This window comes from Herpailurus yagouaroundi, unplaced genomic scaffold (assembly GCF_014898765.1).
Source record: "Herpailurus yagouaroundi ecotype Mexico unplaced genomic scaffold, PumYag 185, whole genome shotgun sequence".
Lineage (NCBI taxonomy): Eukaryota > Metazoa > Chordata > Mammalia > Carnivora > Felidae > Herpailurus > Herpailurus yagouaroundi.
In genome coordinates, this window is record NW_024412416.1 from 3,359,898 (window position 1) to 3,383,982 (window position 24,085).

Sequence of the window (24,085 nt, forward strand, 5' to 3'; positions counted from 1 at the left end):
AAAAATAATAAGATCTTCTTTAGGCCTGGGGTGCCTGGTGGCTCAGTGAGTTGAGCATCCAACTTCAGCTCAGGTCATGATCTCACGGTTCGTGGGTTCGAGCCCTGCATCGGGCTCTGTGCTGACAGCTCGGAGCCTGGAACCTGCTTCGGATTCTGTGTCTCCCTCTCTCTCTGCCCCTCCCCTGCTCACACTCTGTCTCTCTCAAAAACAAACATTAAAAAACATTTTTTAAAGAGTCTTCTTTAGGCCATTTGAAAAGGCTGAGGGAACTTACTTTCCTCCAGCTTGTACACTGTTATTATATTAAGGATAATGTCTGTAGAACCTGGAGCGGGCATTAACCACTCTTTAATTAAAAAGTACATAGCTCATGGTTTTCCAGATGCCCTCTTTTATCACGTAATGCCTTCTCAATTAGTTCCCTGAAGTTTTCCTATGAAAACCTGTTGGATCATTGATTTCTCGATTACAAGGAGCCATAAATTACAGGCTCTGTAAAAATCCACCGGGGAGAAGGGCAGAAAGCAACTTAATGAGAACGTAGCAACCAGGCCCCAAAGCCCGTCCGAAGTGTTAACTGGGCCCCATTATGTGAACATGGGATCATCCCTTGCCCAGCCCTGCTGCCCACAGTAACTATTCACACACTCATTTCTCAAGACACTTGAAAATCCTGATTGCATGTCGAAATTTTTTATTAAAAATTGGTCTCGGTGCAGCCGGGGGGCTCAGTCAGTTAAACACCCAACTCTTGGTTTCAGGTCAGGTCATGATCTCACGGTTTGAGGGTTTGAGGCCCCACATCGTGCTCTGCACTGACAGTGCGAAGCCTGCTTAGGATTCTCTCTCTCCCTCTCTCTCTCTGTCCCTCCCCTGCTCTCTCTCTCTCTCAAAACAAACAGACTTAAAAAAACAATTAGTCTTTATCTCACTCCTGCCCCTGAGCCCCCAGGTAGCTCCCTGCCCACAGGTGGGTCCGCGTGCGGCTCACCCCAACCCCAGCCCCGCGGCCAAATGTCCCGAGCACAGGCCACTCAGCGGCAGCTTAGAGGATCGGAACGGCCTGCCCACAGCCAGACCGCTCCCTGCTGTCACGTCTCACATCTGCCCAAGCTGCCAGAGCCTCTGCTCCTGAGGAGCACCTTGCACCTGCGAACCAGCTGCTGCACTCAAGCCCGAACTTGCCAGCTTTGACCACACAGAGGAGGACACCTCGGTCATAGGCCCGTCTTCTTCCACCCCATCGTGTGCCCTGAGAACACAGTGTAGCCCCATTCTGCATCTGCACCTGGCCCTGTGGGTACCAAGATCCGCCAAATCCTCCAAAACCCTCCCGACCGCCCAGTGAATTCAGGCCCTACCGGCTAGAACACTTTGCATCTGGCAGAGTTGACCCACGCTGCTGCAGACAAGGTGTGAGTGACCTCAAAGACGTGTATGACCCTTAACGCCGTTAAGGCGACAACGTGAGCCGCGAGTGGAAGAGAATCACGGCGCCCAGTGCCCAGCTTGCACGCCTCTGCCAGGCACAGCCTTGTTCCGCGGTGAGCCGTCGGGAAGTCTTTGAAACACACACACACACACACACACAGCCACCCCTACCCTGCTCCCTTCTGGAAAATGGGCTTGGGAAGGAAAAAAAAAATCAATGTCGGCACAGTTAAAAGAAAGGAAGTAAAAGCTATGAGAGAGAAAAAATTAATGCCTAATCAGAAAACAGTGCTCTTTGAGAAACTTAACAGAAGACCACGGGGGAGGGGAAGGTTAAAAAAAAAAAAAAGTTACAGAGAGGGAGAGAGGCAAACCAAGAGACCCTTAAGGACTAAGAGCAAACTGAGGGTAGACGAGGGGTGGGGGAGAGGAGAAAGTGGGTGATGGGCAGGGAGAGGGCACTTGTTGGGATGAGCACTGGGTGCTGTATGGAAACCAATTTGACAGTAATTTATATTTAAAAAAACAAAAAGAAAGAAAACAGAAAACAGTGCCGTTGGACAACTTCAGAACTGAATAATAAATTTGGTGATGAGTAAAATGAACAAAGCCGTCATGTATATTTCTGATGAAAATAAGAAAAAGTGACTCAAGCCAACCTCCCCACCAGAGCAAGAGCCACACATTGCGTAGGAAATTGTATACAAGCATGGGCAGGCCAGCAGTCTCGGGATCCCTCCAGAGAGTCAAAGGCCTATTGTGTTAGCTGTGCCAAGGGGGAAAATATAATTATTTTGAAGTTATTTTTGAGAAACCATTTCCTGCCCGTCAGCAAATGGCAAAGCCAAAGGTAAGCTCTTTTGTGAGGTTCTTACCTGGTCATCATAGCGGTAGGTGAGGAACTGCTCCCCGGTCGTGTCTTCGAGGAAACTTCCCTGAGGGGAAAGTGCAAACTCAGGAAGGAAATATGCTCCAGGAGACTTCTCTGCTGCGGTCTGAAAGGCAAGGTCACCTGGTTACAAACGAGGCTCCAGTGAGCACCCCCGAAAAACCGTGATTGTACCCACTAAAGTCTGTACTAAGAAAAGGGAAGTGACCTCTCTTAGTAAAGGCCAAGGTGAGAAGCACCAGGTGTCTGTGTTGAGGCACTGGTAGGCTAGGATATCACACAGCTTCACCTCAAGTTGGCGCACACGGTTATTTATTCCCCGACACCTGCCCCCTCCCCACAACCCTCCAATGATTCAGCTACAGTGTGGTTAACTTGATTATTTTAAAAAAATTTTTTTAATGTTTATTTACTTTTGAGAGAAAGAGAAGGGGAGAGAGAGAGAGAGAGAGGTATGAGCAGGGAAGGAGCAGAGAGAGGGAGACACAGAATCTAAAGCAGATTCCAGGCTCCGAGCTGTGATCACAGAGCCCGATGCAGGGTTCAAACTCACAGACCGACAGATCATGACCTGAGCTGAAGACGGACGCTCAACTGACTGAGCCGCTCAGGCGCCCTGCGGTTAACTTGATTATTAAGTGTTGTTGTTACAAATCCATTGTTTCTAGGATTTTCTTTCCTTTGCTTCCTTCCTCCCTTCCTGTCTTCCTTCCTTCCTTCCTGTTTTTGTTTGTTTGGTGAAGGAGTGAGAAACAAATTTTCTTCCCTACTACAAAAGAAATCCACATTCATCGAAGAAACCTTTGAAGATACGGAGGAACACAAAAGAAAACAAAGATCGCCCCGTAATCCCTTCAACCTATAATAACCACGTTTAATTGTTTTGGCATACTTCCTTTGAGACTTTACTTTCTCCTAATGCTTTGTATGTTTATGTAAAAATCCAAGATGAAATAAACATGGCTCTTGCAGGAAGACTCCATTTGGTTCAAGGAAAAGGTCATACGCTGGCGACTGAAGCATTAGACATAAGCCCCCGCCGTCAGGGTTGAGGGGAGTCAGGAGGGAGGACGTCATCTCTTGGACACTATGGGTTGGGTACAATGACCCAGTGGACTTGCTACCATCACTTGTCATCACCTCCAGCCTGGGGAAGCCCAAGCGAGAAGGTGCTGGAGGCTACACGGTGTCTCCCAGGATCACTGCCTTGACTGTTGAAAATGGATGAAAGAGACACAGGAGGTGGGGAGCCCCCAGTGTGCAGCCCCATCCGATCCAAGGACACCGATCAAGGACTACGTCTCCCACAGGGGACCTCACTCCGCCTGCTTGGGCAGGAGTTAAGAATCCAAGAAAGAGGCCACAGGTGTTACTCTGAGGAAAACACTCTCTGCAAACAGGAAGAGTGAGCAATAAAAGCACCCCTCAAATACCTCTGCTCCCCCAATGGTCACATTCTCAAACTGAAGCAGGAACTCTGGTTAAAGCAAAACATCCATTTGAACACCACGCTTTAAGAAGAGAAAGCAGGGGCGCCAGGGTGGCGCCAGGTCAAGCATCTGACTCTTGGTTTCAGCTCAGGCCATGAACTCGCAGTTCGTGAACTCGAGCCTCGCGTTGGACTCTGTGCTGACGGCACGGAGCCTGCTTGGGATCCCCCCGCCCCCGCCCTTCTTGTGTGTTCACTCACAAGCTCTCTCTCTCTCTCTCAAAATAAATACACTTTAAAAAAAAAAAAGAGAGAGAAATCAGTATGTGATACCTTTGTGAAGGCACATAGAACAGATAACTCTCTCTTTTGGTTAGCCCTAGACTGTTCACAAACATTTCAAGATTTTCTTATTAAACTTCATTCACATGAGGGTTGCAGCACCAAGTGGGTGACAGGAATCTTCCCAGAGCCATGCATCCCCACGTCCCCCTTGCTTTCCCTCAGAGTGGCTTGCTTGAGTCTGGACTGCTCTAGTCTGAAGTGAGGAAAATAGGAAGATCACCTGTAAAAGTTCTGTTAAGCAGCAAAGCCTCCCTTGACACAGGCCTGTCACCTCAGTGTTCAGACCACCGCTGTGTTCTGGGCAGGTTTTCTCTATTATGCCAGCTTCTGTGGGGAAGGCTGTGTTACCAAAGTTATGGGGTGACTTGCAGCCTGCAGCAAAGCCAGGGTGTTAAAGGTCTGGCAGGGAAGTCTGTCCAGGCCCCGCCAGGGGTACAGACTGCATCTATCACACGCGGCCAGCCAGCGTTCTGATCACTGCTGGACATTATCTTTAAGTGGCCTGGGAAGGAAAAGGAAGAGGAGCTAATACCACAGACCCCACAGAGACAACATGGCTCTCACACATCTTAGTGCTCTTTTATGGCTCTCCACATGAAATACTAGAAAAAGCAAAAACCTCTCCAGTACTAACGTTTTCACTCCTCGGTATTTATTAGCATAGGAAAAAAAAAATAGCTTGATTATAGCTATGGCTGGTTACCTTCTGCTTTCTGACCTGCTTTTCCAATCTTTCAATTTTATCAGGCTTAAAAAACAAAAGTGAGGGGTGCCTAGGTGGCTCAGTCGGTTAACTGTCCAACTTTGACTCAGGTCACGATCTCACAGTTCACAAGTTTGAGCCCCGCGTCAGGCTCTGTGCTGACAGCTTGGAGCCTGGAGCCTGCTTCAGATTCTGTGTCTCCCTCTCTCTCTGCCCCTCCCCTGCTCATAATCTGTCTCTGTCAAAAATAAATAAAGGTTAAAACATTTTTTTAATTAAAAAAACAGTGATATGGGAATAAAAAAGTCCATGTGGAAACAGGAGGTGAATTTAATGATACAATTTCTTACTTCTGTGTATGTTTCCTGGGAAGTCTGAATATGTGTCAAAGATCAATTATTCTCACCAAAGAAAAACACATCTAGGTAAAGCTCAGGGGAAATCTTGCATAACTGCAAGAAAATGATGGACTTCATCTTAAGACAGTTCAGGTAACCTGATTACTAAAATGCCTAGCGAATAGTCCATGAGAATTAGTTGCTATAGTTGTGATTTGCCTCTTTTGCCTTCAGTGTTCATAGAATGATAATTTTAAATGCCTAAGGAGACTTGCCATGTGTGCCTGGCACCACAGAGCAGAAGCCAGGCCCAGAACCCATGAGCAGCTATGTGTGAAGACACAGATCTAGTTACCAAAAGGGGGGGGGGGGTCGCTGGGAGGTGTCTGGGAGCATCACCTGAAAACAGCTCCCTGAATACAAGGGGCCCCCTACTATAGTGATTTATATTTAGTGACCTATACATTCCACATGTATTTACTGAGCACCTACTATATGCCTGGAACCATTCTAAGAGCTCTGGGTACACTGAGGAACAAGAAAGAGGAGGTCCTTGTTTTTATGGAGGTTGCCTTCTAAGGCGAAGAGACACCTAGTATGTAAACAAATCCATAAACAAGAGGAAGAAAGTTCTACGTGCTCTAAAGGAAGCAAACAGGGTGATAGAATAAAGTTGAGTTTGCAGAAAGAGTCAGTGAGGCTGATCCCGTGTGGATGAGGAAGAGGGCAGCTGAAGGGGAGACAAGAGAGAATGGAAGGAAGAGGCAGGACATTCAGAGCACTGCGGGCCCAAGCAAGGGGTTAGAGAGCCACCAGGAGTATCTCAAAGGTTGACTGCTTCATGGAGGAGGGGTTAGAGGAGGCAGCAATGGAGCCATAAAGACCAGCTGGGAGGCGGCTGCACTAATCCAGGTGAGAAGAGATGACTCCCCGGACGAAATGATGCCGGTGGAGAAGGGAGAGCTGAATAGGCTAGAAGTAGATCCTCCAAGAGCTGCTGGTGGGTGAGAAGAAGGGAGGAATCAAAGATAATTTCTGGGGTTTTGGCCTGAGCAGCAGGCCATAAAGGAGCACCAAAGATGGGCAGCCCCAGCAGGAAGAGGGGGGCAGAGAGGTGATAGCTGTGTTTGAGTCGCGCGACGTCTGAGATGCCTTCGTGGCATCCAAGTAGAGAGCTTGGGTTGGCTGTGTCATATGCAAGTCTGGAGCTCAGAAAAGCAGTCTCAGCCTGAAGCCAGAGATCTGGAAGTCATTGTTTACGTTTTCATATATACACACCTCCTGAAAGAGAAAAGAGACAAGAGGGCTTTGTCTGGGACCCCCCACAATTCTAATGTCTAGCCGTGAGTAGAGGAGGAGCCAGCCAAAGAGATTAAAACTGGTCATCATTTAGAGAGGAATAAAGGGGGAAAAAAGACAAATATTGGACCATGGATGGGTTCAGCATCAAATAGAGCAACCGACTACCTTGAACGGCCCTGGGAGACTAAATAAGATGAGACCAGAGATGGGTCCCCTGGGTCTGGCAAGAAGGAGGTCATTGTTGGCCTGGACAAGAGGAGGTACAGTGAAGTTGCAGGGACCACAGAAATGGTTTGAGGAGTGGATAAGATAAGAGGAAGAAGAGACCAGGAAGGGACCCTTAGAACCGGGCAACGGCTAGAGGGAACGCGCAGGTACGGGCAGAACTGGTAAAGACGGGAGAAACCAGAGCACGTCTGTTGGGTTATGGGAATCATCCAGTGGTAAGAGGGACTGTGGAGGAGACGAGACACCGCAGGTGCCAAGCCCTTGAGAAGATAGGAGGAATGGGGTCCACGCTGTGCGTGGAGAAGCTTGGCTGTCATAAAGGCGAATTAAGTCTACCCCACGCCACACGCACTGGCGGACTCCTGACTTGGACCCTCCGTCTTCCCTGGGCTTACTCCTTAGACACCCTTCTAACGGGGCCTGAGATCATGCACCTGTTTCTATCACCCTGCTTCCCAAGTAGGCTTTCTGGCCTCAGAGCTGCTGTTTCCTTGGCCTCTCTGGAACCGTCCCACACCTGAAAGAATGCATGGCCCGCATTTCCTCCCCACCGGCCGCCTTCGCTGGCAAGGTGGGGCCGTCCCGAGCCGGGCGTCCCTGAAATCTTCTGAGCTTCCTTTTGTAACACCACAACAGTCCTCCGTAGCCAGAGCATTCATCGCTGTGTTTCTAGACTGTTCAAAATATCTACAGACCTTTCATAAGCTCCTTTCGTGAGCTTTCTTTTTGTCCCCTTAAGCTCAGGTTGGGTAAAACGAGGTATGTTTGCCCCACGTGTTATTCCTGCCCAGGCTTCTGCCTCTCCTGCCAGGACCACGTTGGTGCTGCATTCTGGGGGAAGTTCCCTAAGGCTGAGAACAGGGTCTCTACCCCGTCTGCCGTGTCCCCACAGTAGGTGTGTGGGCAGCAGGAGGGAAAGACTGGCGGACCGCACGACCTGAGCCCCGCAGGCCAGGGTCGGCTTGCTCAGCAGCCCCAGCTCCACCTGTAGACGCTCGGCATCACTGGTCCCCGGGCCAAGGGGGCTCAGGGTCACTGGTCCCCGGGCCAGGCAGATCCTTCTCCACACCCACACCCACATCCCAGTCCTTGTTACTGACAATGAAGACTACACTTGGGGCGCCTGGGTGGTTCAGTCAGTTAAGCGTCCGGCTTCGGCTCAGGTCGTGATCTCACAGCTCGTGGGTTCGAGCCCCGTGTCGGGCTCTGTGCTAACAGCTCGGAGCCTGGAGCCTGCTTCGGATTCTGTGTCTCCCTCTCTCTCTGCCCCTTCCCCACTCACGCTCTGTCTCTCTGTCTCTCTCTCTCTCTCAAAAAATAAATAAACATTAAAAAAATTTTTTTAAAAAAAGACTCTGCACTCGACTCCTTTTATCAAGTCCCTTACTCCTGAGGAAATTTCCAATCATTCCGGAGTTGATTCTACAGCTTTGGTACAGCCCAAGTCCCTTCCCTGGGGTGGCAACGAGGCCGCACCAAGGTCACAGGGCACGGCCATGGCTGCCTGACGTCTGAAGAGCTGTACTGTGTCATCCCAGGGTTATGAACGCCCAGCACTTGAAACGACCTTCTCAGTGATCTAATCCAGCCTGTCTACCTCAGAAATCCTGCCAGACGCCCTGCAGCCTCTACTTGAATACCTTTCATGATGAGCAGCTCCCTCCCTACCAAGGCAACAGGGATGTGGCAGAATCTAGCAAGCTCACAGACGCCCAACTGGTCAGAAGAGGTCCGCTGCTCCCCGGTGGAGGTATGAGGTGCCCTGGCCACCAGCACTGCCCTCTGGCCGCCCTCTCCCCCAGCCGCCCCCTGCACCTCCCCTCCAAACACACACATGCCGAGCTGGGTTCCAGAGTCTGCACAGTGAGCATCGGAGTGCCAGAATGATGGAATGCGGGGAACTTTAGAGATGCTTTAATCCCAGCCCGCATCTCCGACCGTCCAACAAGGCATTCATTAGAGGCCCTGTGGAGAGAAGGCTGGGGAAGAAGGAAGTCAAGCCTACCGAGCATCACCGTCAGACAGGGTTTGCGTAGACGGTCTCATCGTGTCCTCGTACGCACCCTGCGACATGGGTGCCATTCACCTCATTTCACCCGAAGAAACCCAGACACGGGAGGGCAGGTGGTTCTGTGCAGGGGGGCACATGAGCTCCCAGCTGCCAAGGGCAAGTTCACCCCTGTTTGGCTTCCCTGCCTCCCTCTGGGGAAACCAGTCTGCGGAAGAGTGGGCCTTCCTTCGGGAGAACCGGCTGAGTTCACTGGCGGCTGCGGCACCAACATCCTCGCCCAGAAGGCAGCGGACTTCCTACGTGTCGGGGGGGTGGCAGTGCGCGGCTCCTCGCGGGATGAGGTGACCCAAGATGTCAGGCCCTTAAGTAGCAAGAGTCAGAGGGAAGGCAGGGGGAGGGAAGCCGGGCCAGGAAGCGTGCAATCTTCCCAGGGCACAGATCCAGGGCCCGGAGAGAAGCTGCCAGAAAGCATCATCCCCCCAGCCACCGTCCACAGCTGCCGAGTCACCAGGGACGGGGTCAGGAGGAACCCAAGTGGCCCCTCCAGGGACCGTGAATCTGAGACCTGGGGACGCAGCTGTGTCCCCCCCTCCCCCAACTCCCCCTGCAGCTGAAGGCTCTGACTCTGGCAGGAGGGAGTGAACATGTGATGGCAAGTCAAGGACCAGATTTCAGCATCCCAGGCCTCAGTCTGTACTCCATAAGGATGGGGAATGCCTATCAGGACTGAGCAAAAGGTCTGGCTGACATACCAGAAGGAGAGAGAGACAGAAGGAGAAGAGGACGTCCCACGGCACAGAATGGGGCCCCACGTGCCTCAAAAGTCAAGCAGTGACTTTTATACAGTGTGACTCCTGTTTAAGCACCTCTCCCAGCTTGTTCTGAACACGCATGTGACATGGAACATCCATCTCCCTCCCTCCGAACGCCACGCCGCTAACCTCTACAGACTCACGCTCAGTGAAGGCCACCAAGCCTCTGAGCCACGTGCCACTGCGAAGCCACGACCCCGCAGTCTGAGAGCCAGACCGCACCGTTCCCGGCCGTCCACATCCTCAAGATCCTCCGGCCCGTCGAGGCTTTGGATCCCAGCTCCATTGACCGACAGCCACGTCGCTGTCGCGTGGCTTTGTGTCAGCCCAAATCTCAGCAGCACGCCCTCTGTGCATCCTTCTGACTGCACCACACACGGAGCAGGAACAGGGCCGGTGGCCGGGCCCCTTACCAAGCCACCAAGAGCCTGTCTCCGGACTGACAGTCCCTTCATTTCAGATGTCTCCATGTTGGCCGCTTAGGGATTCAAGAAACACCCTGCCAGATGCTTCACATCCGCAGTGATACAGCCCACGAAGTAAGATGGTACACGGGAGAGCCGAGATCCCACCAGATCTTAGTAAGGTTGGGACAGAAGCGAACCCCTCGAAAGCAAAGCCCTGAGCCACTAATGCAGGACGGACGGTTCCTCAAGACACCAGCGCTTAGCAGAAAACTGGCAAGGCTCCCGTCTGGAACATCAGTGCACAGGAAGTCGATCTCTATTCATGGCAACCAAGATCTGCGGGTGTGAGCTCACTACCTGGATGGGAGGTTGGGACCACGCCTTTCAATGGTAACATTCGATGAGTCCAGAAGAGTACCCTGCAGGTGCGGCAGCCAGAACCCCCAGACCTCGGGGACAGTCTGCAAGGACTCTGTTCTCTGGAGCGGCCTGGATGGCACAGGACCTTACAGTTTGCACCTTCCAAAGCCCACGAAGGGGGAACTCAGGTTAACCAATACTATTTAAGCTCAGCATACCAACTACAGTTTCATTCCAAAAAGCACCACGTGCATTTTGTTTCTTGAACCTGAAGGTTAAAAACAAAACAAAACAAAAAGCCTTCCGTTTTGTTTTTTCAAGGAGGATGTCATCATTCCAAGACTTTTCAAACTCTTAGGTGTCCCAACGCTCCCTGATTAAATATGATAATATTTACTTTGGCAGGATTGGAAAAGCGGGCTGAAAGAAAATTTGTTTTACCGGGTTTTTTGTTGTTGTTGTTGTTAGTTTTTACAAATTAATGCTAGGGACTTAAGATCTGTCTTCTCAGGGTGCCTGGGTGGCTCAGTCGGTTAAGTGGCAGACTCTTGATTTCAGCTCAGGTCATGATCTCATGGTTCTTGAGTTCAAGCCCCACGTTGGGCTCTGGGTCACAGCATGGAGTCGGTGTGAGATTCTCTCTCTCCCTCTCTTTCTCTGCCCCTCCCCTGCTCATGCACATGCTCTCTCAAAATAAATAAATAAAACTTAAAAAAAATTTAAAAAGATTTGTCTTCCCCGCTCACCAGCAACTAATTAATATGTTCTCTTAATATCGCTGGGCTGAAAGACTGGATATTGGATAAATATCTCAGTACACCTCAGGTAAAATGCCATGTAGTTTCAAACTTCAGCGTCACTCTGGGTCACGTTTGCCAAAGAAATCTGGACGGCAGACCCTCCTGGATCCCTCCTGGAGCTGTGAGTGGGGAGGGGGGTGCCTTTGGGCGTGCATATTCAGAATGAGCTGCTAAACACAGAAGGTCTTTCCCTGAATTTATCACGTTAAGACTCTTGTTAGCAAACTGGAATTTGGAGCTGATAAACATCATTCACAGCACTAGTCATCCTGCCTCTAAATATGTACTCTCTAATTTTCTCTTTCTCTCCTTCCCTCCCCTCTCCCCCTACACAGACACACACACACACACACACACACACACACACACAGGCGAACACATCTTAAACAGCACTGACAAAGCAGAACCAAGAGTCATGGGTGAAAAGATCGTGCTGGAACAGACTTCATCTCTGGCTCCCTAAAGGAGAAAACCTGGCAGAGGAGTCCTACTCCCTCCCCCCATCTTTCAGCCGTCTTGAGTGCTCAGAGCTGGGCTTTGTGCACGGAAGACATCCGACAATTAACTTTCTTTCCCAATCAAAGCCACACAGGTCACCCCCTCCGCCCCCGCAGGGCCCCGCATGACTGACGCCAGAATATTCTCTCCACCACAGAAAGACCAAAATGCTCTGCCTGAATACCACGCTGGCCCTTCACAAGGGGCTATTTCAGAGCTCCACGATGACTCTCAGCCTGGAGAGGAAGGAAAGCCTCGCCCTGCCAATAAACACAATCCAGATCCTCCTCTGCCGGAGCCCACCCCCAAAACAATTTTATTTAAGAGTTCATTTTTCAAGACCTTGAAGTAAGCTGACCCACTGGAATCAGCTTCAATTAGCAAAAGGTCGCATGGAAATAACTCTGCCCTAAAATACCTCAGGGGAAAAACACTGAACGTTGTGTCCCCCAAACAGGGCTCTACTGGTAAAGAAAAACACTAGGGGCGCCTGGGTGGCTCAGTCGGTTAAGCATCCGACTTCGGCTCAGGTCATGATCTCATGGTTTGTGGGTTCGAGCCCCGTGTCGGGCTCTGCACTGACAGCTCAGAGCCTGGATCCTGCTTCAGATTCTGTGTCTCCCTCGCTCTCTGCTCCCCCTCACTTGTTCTCGTTCTCTCTCTCTCTCTCACAAAAATAAATCAGGCATTAAAACTTTTTTTTAATATTTAAAAAAAAAAGAATCAGTGATGTTATGGGGCGCTTGGGTGGCTCAGTCAGTTGAGCGTCTGACTCTTGATTTTAGCTCAGGTCATGATCTCACGGTTTGTGGGTTCGAGCCCCGTGTCGGGCTCTGCGCTGACAGCTCAGAGCCTGGAGCCTGCTTCGGATTCTGTGTCTCCCTCGCTCTCTGCTCCCCCTCGCTTGTTCTCATTCTCTCTCTCTCTCGCAAAAATAAATAAGACATTAAAAATCAGTGATGTTATGGGGCGCCTGGGTGGCTCAGTCAGTTGAGCGTCTGACTCTTGATTTTAGCTCAGGTCATGATCTCACAGTTTCTGGGTTTGAGCCCCATATCTGTGCTGTCAGCATGGAGCCTGGAGCCTGCTTCGGCTCTGTCTCTGTCTCTCAAATATAAACGAAAATATGAAAAAAAAATTTTTAAAGCAAAAAAAAAAAAAAAAACACCAGGTGCATGGTCATCTCAAACCTGGCTAGACTGTGAACTCGCTAACCCAGGCCGTCCCTCTCCCACCACCCCACCCCCTGGTCCAGTCACCCCAGAAGTCGGCAGAGGAGGGGACCCCCAGTTTTTAAGGACCAGGAGCAGCCACTGTGGGGTGAGGGTGCTATGTGGGAACGACCGTGGCAAACTGGTATTTTGGGGCCAGGTCCATGACCCTCCCTGCTCCATGACGGGGCCTCGACATTCAGGAAGCAGCACCCTCAGGCCCAGTGTGGCCACTGGGATCTGCACTTTGATCCGAAAGTGGAGGGTGCATTTTCCCACGGCCTCTTCACCACTAACACACATGATTATCTCTCTGGCAGAGAGAAGGCATTTTTGCTTTTTGAATAAAGTACAAACAAGTATTTTATTTTACCAAAGTGGTGGAGAGGGGTAATCCCCAAGCACGGCACATCCAAGCAATTCTTGGGTCCAGGGCATTGGTTCAGACGCGCAGTCCACACGTGTTTAATAAGCACCTACTACGGACCGGGACTGTTGTTGACACAGGGAGTTCAGCAGTCAAGGGAACAGATGAGAATCCCTTTTCCCAAGGAGCTTATAGACTTAACTAGGGGAAGCAGAAAATGAACAAAAGAGACAGGTAAGGTGTCCATTGCGTCACGCGGGAAAAGATTCGGGGGAAAAGTACGAACCGCAGGTTCAAACGGAGTGTCAGGGCAGGCCAAGGTCGGTCAGGATGCCCTTGAGAAATCACTTGTTTTCATTTTCTAATTTTCTGAACTGACAAGTTGGAACCTGCCATTTTCCTTGGAGGTTTCAAACTGTCTGCATCCTCCAGGACCTTGGCGGGGATCCGCAGGGACTCGTCTGCTCCTGCCCACAGCGGCGGTGGGACCCTGGACTCCCTGGCCCCAAGTGCCACTCTGCCTCCACAGGCATCCGACTCCAGCCAGGCGGGGCCCTGGCGCTCCTCCCTGGTTGTTCCCAGGTCTCCTGCCTCCGGCGAGCCACAGCCCAGCCGGCAGCAGGCCCCAATAACACGAGCATGGTGTAAAAGTGTGCAGAAAACAGCCCTAGAAGATGAGGGAATACTCAGCAGGCCTGGTGTCTCTCAGAGCCCATGACTGAGTATCAGCAAATCTCTGTGTATCCCTCACGTATGAATTTGCATTAACTCAGTAGCCATGAAAAAAAGAAAGAAGAGAAGAGAAAAAGGAAGGAAGGAAGGAAGGAAGGAAGGAAGGAAGGAAGGAAGGAAGGAAGGAAAGAAAAGGAAGGAAAAGAATAAAGCAGAAAGCATTACCAGTTCTTCCCGATTTGGCAATGAGACACCACCCAACCTGACACAGTCCAGGGACATATTCGTGTTTATTCAAGATCTTTCTCACCCCTACGGCTTTATTTCTTTCAGGAAACAGCTCGTCTGTGTGGCTGAAATCATGCAGCCTTCCAAAATGCAGCCTTCCAAGAGAAGGAAAAGACAGAAATGTGCTGTTTGCACATACTCGGAAAAACACTTATATTCATCATAAGCCGGTTTGTTTTTCTGAGCTTAGCAAGACAGGAAGTTTTCAGCGCTAACATGTCAGCAGAGCGGCCAAGTTCGCTGTTGGGATGCTCCTGTCTTTCGGAATTCTTAAACAAGCAAGACACAGGAAGAGAGTGATTCAGAGGCAGGGTGTCTTTGGTCCGTGTGTATAAAAGGGCATCCCCCTAATTTCCACAAACTGCGTGAAAACTGGGGGGTCTGTCACATAAAATGCCAAGGACTTCTTGGAAACAAAAAGTGCTACTTTTATAAAATGAAGATGCTAACATCAACCCCAATGGTAACAAAGCCATGTTGGAACCATAAATCAGCAGAAGAAAGCATTACGAACACATTGCCTCTCGTTACAAAAGAAAGTGAGAGACGGAGATACAAACTATAGCCTTTGATCCAAGTGAGATGTGGGTCGTGATACAGGTTTACGTGTGTAAGTTGCCACATTTCTTTTGAGGGCTGACAACATCATCATACCATTCCATATGTGTTTGACACGAAAATGGCATGTAGTTTTTAAGTCCTGAGTAAACACAGGATTCGTTTTACTCATGGTACTGGATACATGGAGGATCACGTTCATACACTAGCCACACTTGGAAACACCAAACACCTGTTACAACTGGTGACAGACAGTCAAGTTTAGAAAGGGAGCCAGATTTGCAGCTGGGAATCCGGGCTCCGGGCTCCCGCCCACCTTCACAGGAGACCGTGTGGTTCTCCACACACCCTTCTCGTCCCCAGGGCTTCCTCACCACATCGTTAAACACGGGGACCAGCCTCGGCGAGCTCCAAAATGCCCCACGACGGGAGGAAAACCAGGCAAGAAGATGTAGGTGTAGTGATTTTGTTTCTTTACTGTTACTGCGTTTTTTATAGTATCAAAGGAGTATTGTTGGTATGAATTTAGAAAAAGTCTCCTGAGCAAAAACTGAGAGCTTTTTCCCTGAGATCAGGAACACGACAGGGATGTCCACTCTCACCGCTGTTGTTTAACGTAGCGTTGGAAGTGCTAGCATCAGCAATCAGACAACAAAAGGAAATCAAAGGCATCAAAATTGGCAAAGATGAAGTTAAGCTTTCACTTTTTGCAGATGACATGATATTATACATGGAAAATCCAATACACTCCACCAAAAGTCTGCTAGAACTGATACATGAATTCAGCAAAGCCGCAGAATACAAAATCAATGTACAGAAATCAGTTGCATTCCTATAGACTAATAATGAAGCAACAGAAAGACAAATGAAGAAACTTATCCCATTCACAATTACACCAAGAAGCATGAAATACCTAGGAATAAACCTAACCAAAGATGTAAAAGATCTGTATGCTGAAAACTATAGAAAGCTTATGAAGGAAATTGAAGAAGATATAAAGAAATGGAAAAACATTCCATGCTCATGGGTTGGAAGAATAAATATTGTCAAAATATCAATACTACCCAAAACAAGCTACACATTCAATGCAATCAATCCCAATCAAAATTGCACCAGCATTCTTCTCGAAGCTAGAACAAGCAATCCTAAAATTCATATGGAACCACAAAAGGCCCCGAATAGGCAAAGTAATTTTGAAGAAGACCAAAGCAGGAGGCATCACAATCCCAGACTTTAGCCTCTACTACAAAACTGTAATCATCAAGACAGCATGGTATTGGCACAAAAACAGACACACAGACCAATGGAATAGAATAGAAACCCCAGAACTAGACCCACAAACGTATGGCCAACTCATGTTTGACAAAGCAGGAAAGAATATCCAATGGAAAAAAGACAGTCTCTTTAACAAATGGTGCTGGGAGAACTGGACAGCAACATGCAGAAGATTGAAACTAGACCACTTTCTCACACCATTCACAAAAATAAACTCAAAATGGATAAAGGACCTGAATGTGAGACAGGAAACCATCAAAACCCTAGAGGAGAAAACAGGAAAAGACCTCTCTGACCTTAGCCGTAGCAATTTCTTACTTGACACATTCCCCAAAGGCAAGGGAATTAAAAGCAAAAATGAACTATTGGGACCTCATGAAGATAAAAAGCTTCTGCACAGCAAAGGAAACAACCAACAAAACTAAAAGGCAACCAACGGAATGGGAAAAGATATTTGCAAATGACATATCGGACAAAGGGCTAGTATCCAGAATCTATAAAGAGCTCACCAAACTCCACACCTGAAAAACAAATAATACAGTGAAGAAATGGGCAGAAAACATGAATGGACACTTCTCTAAAGAAGACATCCAGATGGCCAACAGGCACATGAAAAGATGCCCAACGTCGCTCCTCATCAAGGAAACACAAATCAAAACCACACTCAGATATCACCTCATGCCAGTCAGAGTGGCCAAAATGAACAAATCAGGAGGCTATAGAGGCTGGAGAGGATGTGGAGAAATGGGAACTCTCTTGCACTATTGGTGGGAATGCAAACTGGTGCAGCCGCTCTGGAAAACAGTGTGCAGGTTCCTCAAAAAATTAAAAATAGATCTACCCTATGACCCAGCAATAGCACTGCTAGGAATTTACCCAAGGGATACAGGAGTACTGATGCATAGGGGCACCTGTACCCCAATGTTTATAGCAGCACTCTCAACAATAGCCAAATTATGGAAAGAACCTAAATGTCCATCAACTGATGAATGGATAAAGAAATTGTGTTTTATATACACAACGGAGTACTACGTGGCAATGAGAAAGAATGAAATATGGCCCTTTGTAGCAACATGGATGGAACTGGAGAGTGTGATGCTAAGTGAAATAAGCCATACAGAGAAAGACAGATACCATATGTGTTCATTCTTATGTGGATCCTGAGAAACTTAACAGGAACCCATGGGGGAGGGGAAGGAAAAAAAAAAAGAGGTTAGAGTGGGAGAGAACCAAAGCTTAAGAGACTCTTAAAAACTGAGAACAAACTGAGCGCTGATGGGGGGTGATGGGTACTGAAGAGAGCATCTTTTGGGATGAGCACTGGGTGTCGTATGAAAACCAATTTGACAATAAATTTCATATATTAAAAACAAAAAACAAAAACAAAAAAGAAAAGAAAAGAAAAAGAGAAAAAAATCCCCAGCAGTCAAAGTAAAACTCTGGCATCTTTCATGGTTAAGAGTCAGTGCATTTTTCTTAAAGCAAAAGCAGGCCCAGGAGAGAACAGCACGGTGACCCCCCTCAGTGACTCAAAGGCCCCTCAGATGCAGCCTCACGAAGCCCGATGTTTAAAGAAAAACCCAGGATGACACATCTTCAGGATGAAAGAGCCCGTGCTGCAGACGTCAGTCCAGTCTTCCCCCCCGCCCACCACGGAGAGAGCTTGCGTAAGGTGCACTTGTGCTGTCGGAGGGAGACTCCGTTTCCTCACGTGTAAAGCGGCGGTAAAAACCTCCTACCTCCCCAACGGCTGTGACTGTTTAATGGAATCACGCAAATGGCCGTGCTCTTTAAAATGTTAAGAAGCTGCACGGTGTAGGACAGCATGAGCGTTGTCGTCACGAAGCCCCCAAAATGCGTGTTTAATGTGAGCGTTCCGCGGACCTCCTCTCTGCGGGTGCCGTGCTACCATCAGAGGCCACACGAGGCACAGGGCACGTCCTCCGGGGCACCACCGCGGCCGGGTGGGGACAGGACAGGCCGCCTGAAGCCCCGTAAGGAGGGCTCCCAGGAGAGGAGGAGCAGAACACCGCGGGAGCACGCGAGAGGGACGCGCATGAGGCCGAGGCCGAGGACAGAGGTCACACAGAAGGCATCCTGGAGACCAGAGCCGCCACGCCGCCACGTAAAGAACAAGGAGGAATTGGGGAAATGGAGAGAAGGAGAGGGGAGCAGAGCCTTCTAGAAGAACGCGGGCATGACGAACGGTGTGGGCAAAACAGGAGACTGGAGACAAGAGGGCAGGCTGGACGAGGGGCCGGGCACAGAACGAGCGAGAAGCAAGGGAGAGCTGGAGAGGCAGGCGTGGGCTGGCAAAGGGGGTCCGCTGACAGATCCAGAAGTCAGTGCTCAACCTTCAGAAGCACATGACCGACGCTGAGCAGGGAAGCGAGGCTACGACTATGGAGACGAGACAGGAGGGGGGCAGACAGGAGGCCGAGAGACTAGCAGGCAGAGAACCTGCTAGAGAACCAGGGGTGGCAATGAGAACAGAGAGGGGAGTGAGCCACAACGTGTCTCAGAACTCAAGGAAAAAATTACGCCAATATGTTCGAAACATCAGGAGACATAAAAACATTTTAGAAAAAAAAAATCTAAACAATCAAGACTGACTCTTAGGGGCACCTGGGCGGCTCAGTTGGTGAAGCGCCCGACTTCGGCTCAGGTCATGATCCCGCGGTCTGCGAGTTCAAGCCCTGCATCGGGCTCTGTGCTGGCAGCTCGGAGCCTGGAGCCTGCTTCGGATTCTGGGTCTCCCTCTCTCTGTGCCCTTCTCTCTCTCTCTCTCTCTCTCTCTCAGAATTAAATAAAAGCTAAATACATAATAAAATAAATAAAATAAAGTAAAAATCATGTTATGAACCTAGAGTGGTAATCATTGCACAATATATGTAAGTCAAACCATTATGCTGCACATCTTAAACCCATACGGTGATGTATGTCAATCACCTCTGAATAAAACTGGAAAAACTCATGTTACATAAGTTGCTTTATAGACATAATACCTGTATTTACTTATAGATAATAGAGTAAGTTTTACGTTAGACCTGTAGTATATGCATGTTTATATTTAACACTAAATACACACAGCCTCTTATATCAGTGGGAAAGTCGTGGCTCATTCAAGAAATTCTTTAGGACAATAGGTAAATTAGGAGGAAAAAGGGCAAACTCAGATTCGTCCTCAATCAATGCACCAAAATGAATTCCATGTGGAAAAATATAAGGGCTAAAATATATATGTTATATCATATCGAATACGTCACACCAAACATATCTTGCCATACATATATATATATATATGTATATATATATATATACACACACACACACACATACCTTTTTTTAGAATCAAGAATCATGAAAGAAAGGTCTGACAGCCATCTGACTGTCTTCCCACTGTAAATTACTTCTTTCATCTGGAATTTCTGAACGTATATACGAAAGCTGATTTAAGCATTTGTCAAAGAATGTGGCTTCCTAAAAAGACCATTTCTATTTGATGGCTGTCTGTTCGTGTGTGTGGGCCATGCTTTCCTGTTCGCTTGGGTTGCAAATTTTTGTTGAAAACTAGACACTTTAAATATGATAATGTGGCATCTCTGGAAAGCTTCTCATTGGCATCTTTAGAAGTCAAACGTTTTATCAGAATACAGGTAGGTCTCCGTTTGGGTCTTTTCTCATCGGCCCTGACTGTAGCCCTCTAGGCTCCAGCCTTCTCCTCATTCTAGGAAGCTCTCCCCTCGAGTCCCCTCACTGTGGCCTCTTCTCCATCCTTCCCTCTCTCTCTCCTGCTGTGGCTGTCGTGTGGACACCAGCTATCCTCGGTCAGGGTCTGCTCTCCAAGGCTCTCAGCATTTCCCTCATGGTTGACACTTGGTGGTTTTCCACTGTGTTACACAGCGTTTCGTCCCCTGGCATTTCCTTCAACTCACCCACTGCATTTTCGCTTTGAAAGCCTCAGTTATTTTCAGTTTAAGAAAGCCATTCGGGGCTGGCGCGGAATCTCCTTAAGGACCCTGGATGGTTTTGGAATTAAATGTGGGGCCTCTGTGCTCTTGCATCCATGATGCTGCTCGAGTCTGCTCCGAGAGGCTGCCATCCCAGCCAGGGCAAGGAGGACACACAACCGATGTCCCTGAAGGCGCCAGAGAGCCAGCTGGCCACTCGGAGGTCTCCTAGGGTACAAGGAGACGTCGCCTCTGACCCTGAGCCCCCTTCTCTTCCCAGCAGGAGAAAGCCCTGAGCCTGTATCCTCATGCACATCTGCATTAGGAGCTGGTACAGCCTGGACTCTCTTTCCAGACCAGCCTGCCCACCAGCCCCAGAATCACCCCTTTGCCAGAGGGGTGGATGGCCTTAAATGGCCTCAGAGGAGAGGGTCACATGAACCAATTCGATCTGCTATCACCATACGATTGCATGACCTTAAATGATTCTGGTATAGCTACTGGACAGAATGAAATATGTTTAATGCCTATAAAGTCTTGGTGTGGGGGAAAAATCTTTAGAAACACAACTCTAAAGGCAGAAACCATAAAAATATGTATTGAATTAATGTCAAAAGTAAAATTTTAGGTAAAATTTAAAAGTGAATACCAAAAAAAGGAGTAACCCAATTAAGAAATGGGCAGAAGACATGAATAGACACTTTTCCAAAGAAGACCTACAGATGGCCAACAGACACATGAAAAGATGTGCAACATCACTCATCATCAGGGAAATGCAAATTACAGCTACAATGAGATAGCATCTCACACCTGTCAGAATGGCTAAAATTAACAACACAACAAAGGAAACAACAGGTGTTGGTGAGGATGTGGAGAAAGGGGAACCCTCTTACACTGCTGATGGGAATGCAAACTGGTGCAGCCACACACACACACACACACACACACACACACACACACACAATGAATATTACTCAGCCATAAAAAAAGAATGAAATCTTGCCATTTGCAATAGCATGGATGGAGCTAGAGAGTATAATGCTAAGTGAAATAACTCAGAGAAAGATAATTACCAATGAATTTACTCACAGGTGGAATTTAAGATACAAAAACACGCAGGGGGGAAAAAAGAGAGAGGTAAACCAAGAAACAGACTCTTCACTATAGAGAACACCCTGCTGGTCCCCAGAGGGGAGGTGGGAGGGTACTTGTTGTGATGAGTATCCGGTGATGTACTGAAGTGTTGAATCACTATATTGTACACCTGAAATTGATATTACACCGTATGTTAACTAACTGGGATTTAAATAAAAACTTTTAAAAAAATCCTTTCAGAAAAACTTCTAAGTGAAAAATAAAACATTAAAATATTTCAAACATAAGTAACAGGGAAAAGGTTATTAACTATTAGCTATTAATTAAAATCACTTTTAAAAATCAGTAAGAAGATGAGGAATAGCTTAATAGAAAAGTGGGCAAAAACATGAATAGGAAACCCATAAAAGAAGAAATGAACATAGCTATTAAGCTTACAAATGTCACCAGCAATAAAAAATAAATTCCAAATGCTTATCGGATTGGCAAAGACTTTTTAAAATACGACCCACTGCTGGCAAGGTTCATGTCTGAAACACAATATAACAAACTGGACTTTCAAATGTTTAAATTCAAATAAAGAACACACTGCAATCCTAACTTTAAAAATGTGCACTGGGGGGAACTGGGTGGCTCAGTTGGTTAAGCGTCTAACTTCGGCTCTGGTCACGATCTCATGGTTCATGGGTTCAAGCCCCGCATCAGGCTCTGTGCTGACAGCTCAGAGCCTGGAGCCTGCTTCAGATTCTGTGTCTCCCTCTCTCTCTGTCCCTCCCCCCTCTCATGCTCTCTGTCTCTCAAAAATAAACATTAAGAGAAATGTTTTAATGTGCAGAAAAAAATTCTGCATCCCCAATACAATCTCAAAACAACTCCAAGTTTAAAAGCTAACATAGCTAGGGTGGCTCAGTTGGTTGAGCGTCCGACTTCGGCTCAGGTCATGATCTCACGGTTCGTGAGTTCGAGTCCCACGTCGGGCTCTGTGCTGGCAGCTCGGGGCCTGGAGCCTGTTTCAGATTCTGTGTCCCCCTCTCTCTCTGCTCCTCCCCTGCTCACACTCTGTCTCTCTCTCAAAAATACATAAAGATTAAAAAAAATTTTTTTTAAAAAGCTAACATAGCTAAACCTACAATACAAATAGGACACCGGGGAAGATAAAACACCTTAGCACATTCACAGATGCATTCCTTCAGTATTTTTGAGCAGCAGGTCTGTGCCAGGCCATGCAGGAGGCACTGAGGACATGACAGTAAGAGCTACAGACACAATTCTCCCCTCAAGAAATTGATATTCTAAAGCAATTATCATAAGAGCATTTCGGGCAAATTTTGCCAAGTTTAAAATATGCTAATTATATGCCTGCTTTACCTCCCAACCTAAAAACTAACACTGGGGAGTGCTGAAACAACACTCAAAGTTATTTGTGTGTAAATATTAACTTTCCGGAACACATTTAAGTCCTAAGTAGCTAATCAGTGCGGAAAAGCAAGGGGAATGGGGCTTCTACCTACTCCAGCCCATGGAAGATCCGGCCCCACCCCGGTTATCTCCCTGAAAGGAGCAAAGGACACCGGAAATTAGCCAGTTGCGGTCGAAGTGATGCAGGAGACACGGGGCACGGAATGCCGATTCCCACGTCTTCCCGAGAAGTCCCACTGTCCGACACACCACTAGCCACTAGGCGACACGGCAACTGAGTATCTGAAACATGACTACAGTCATCCCCCACTTACCTGCTCCGAGACCCCCACGGATGCCTGAAACCACAGATTACACCAAACCCTGTACACGCTATTTTTTTTCTATACGTACATACCTATGATTAGGTTTAATGTACAAATTAGGCCCAGTACGAGATTAACAACAAAAAACAATAATAAAATAGAACCTGGCACGATACACTGCAATAAAGTTATGTGACTGTGATCTCTCTCTCCAAATATCCTCCTGGTCTGTGCTAATAACCCTTCCTGTGCCGAGGTGACAGACACAACGCCTGCGAGAGCAGGAGACAAGGTGAGGCGAGGGACGCGGGCGCGTGACGTAGCGTGAGGCTGCTCCTGACCTCACGACGCATCAGAAAGAGCATCATCTGCCTCAGGGCCGCAGCAGAGCCCAGGGACCTGAAACTGTGGCAAATGTGACCAGGAATAAGAGGGGGACTCCTGTATTCTGAACTGACATGGGCTGTCAGTGGAAAATAAACACCTGGTTTCAAATACTCTGGATGGAAAAAAAAAGAAACAAACCCAAATCAATACATTAAGAAGTTGTGTATTGATTACATGTTGAAATAACACTTGGGTATTTGGGGCAAAATGAAACATACTGCAAAAACCAATCTTGTTTCTTTTCACTTATTAATGTGGCCACTAGAAAGTGTAGGGTTACCTCTGTGACTGGCATCACACCTCTGCTGGACGACACAAGACAGGATCCTGGAGTAGTCCTTACTTCCCCGAAAGTTTTGAAGAGAAGGAAGCCCACTGACCCAAGACAGGGGGCTGTTTCTGGCGCCCCCTACTCACCAAGAGGCCGCGTTGGGGCCACGACTAAGCATGAGACCTGGGGAGGGGCTTCAGAAAGGGATAATCAGGCCCTGTTGGCGTCGCAGTCTCCATGCTAAGGGGTCTCCAACCGCGCCTCAATTATTGGCTCTGAGGAGAAAGGCCATCAAACACAAACCAGCGTGAGAGGCCTACCTGCAAGATGGCACCTCAAAAGTCCCGCACGCCAATGCCAAAATGAAACCAAACAACTACATTCGACGTGGCTCTTGAGCAAGGAGCCGTAAAACAGCACAAACATCCCCACTGTGGTGGTGCGTGCTACGTAAGAACACGAAGCATCTTCCACGCCTTCCGTTCCCAGCAGCCGCATGTGAACATGACACAAACAGCGTGGCTACACCGATTTTCCTCGGCCTAGCTCACGCCCGCTGTTAGAAGCGATGCCCAGGGGCGCCTGGGTGGCTCGGTCGGTCAGGCGTCCGACTTTGGCTCAGGTCACGATCTCGCAGTTCGTGGGTTCGAGCCCCGCATCCGGCTCTGGGCTGACAGCTCGGAGCCTGGAGCCTGCTTCGGATCCTGTGTTTCCCGTTCTCTCTGCCCCAC

At 48.4% G+C, this 24,085-nt stretch overlaps 1 protein-coding gene across 1 annotated transcript in view; it reads right to left on the minus strand.

The window, feature by feature from the left end:
• The window catches only part of ADAMTSL3 (ADAMTS like 3), a 369,755-nt gene that overhangs the window by 308,110 nt on the left and 37,560 nt on the right, over nucleotides 1-24,085 (minus strand). The window contains exon 4 of the mRNA XM_040493500.1: nucleotides 2,310-2,429. Within this exon, the coding sequence (XP_040349434.1) occupies nucleotides 2,310-2,429 (120 nt within the window). The remainder of the gene's footprint in view (nucleotides 1-2,309; nucleotides 2,430-24,085) is intronic.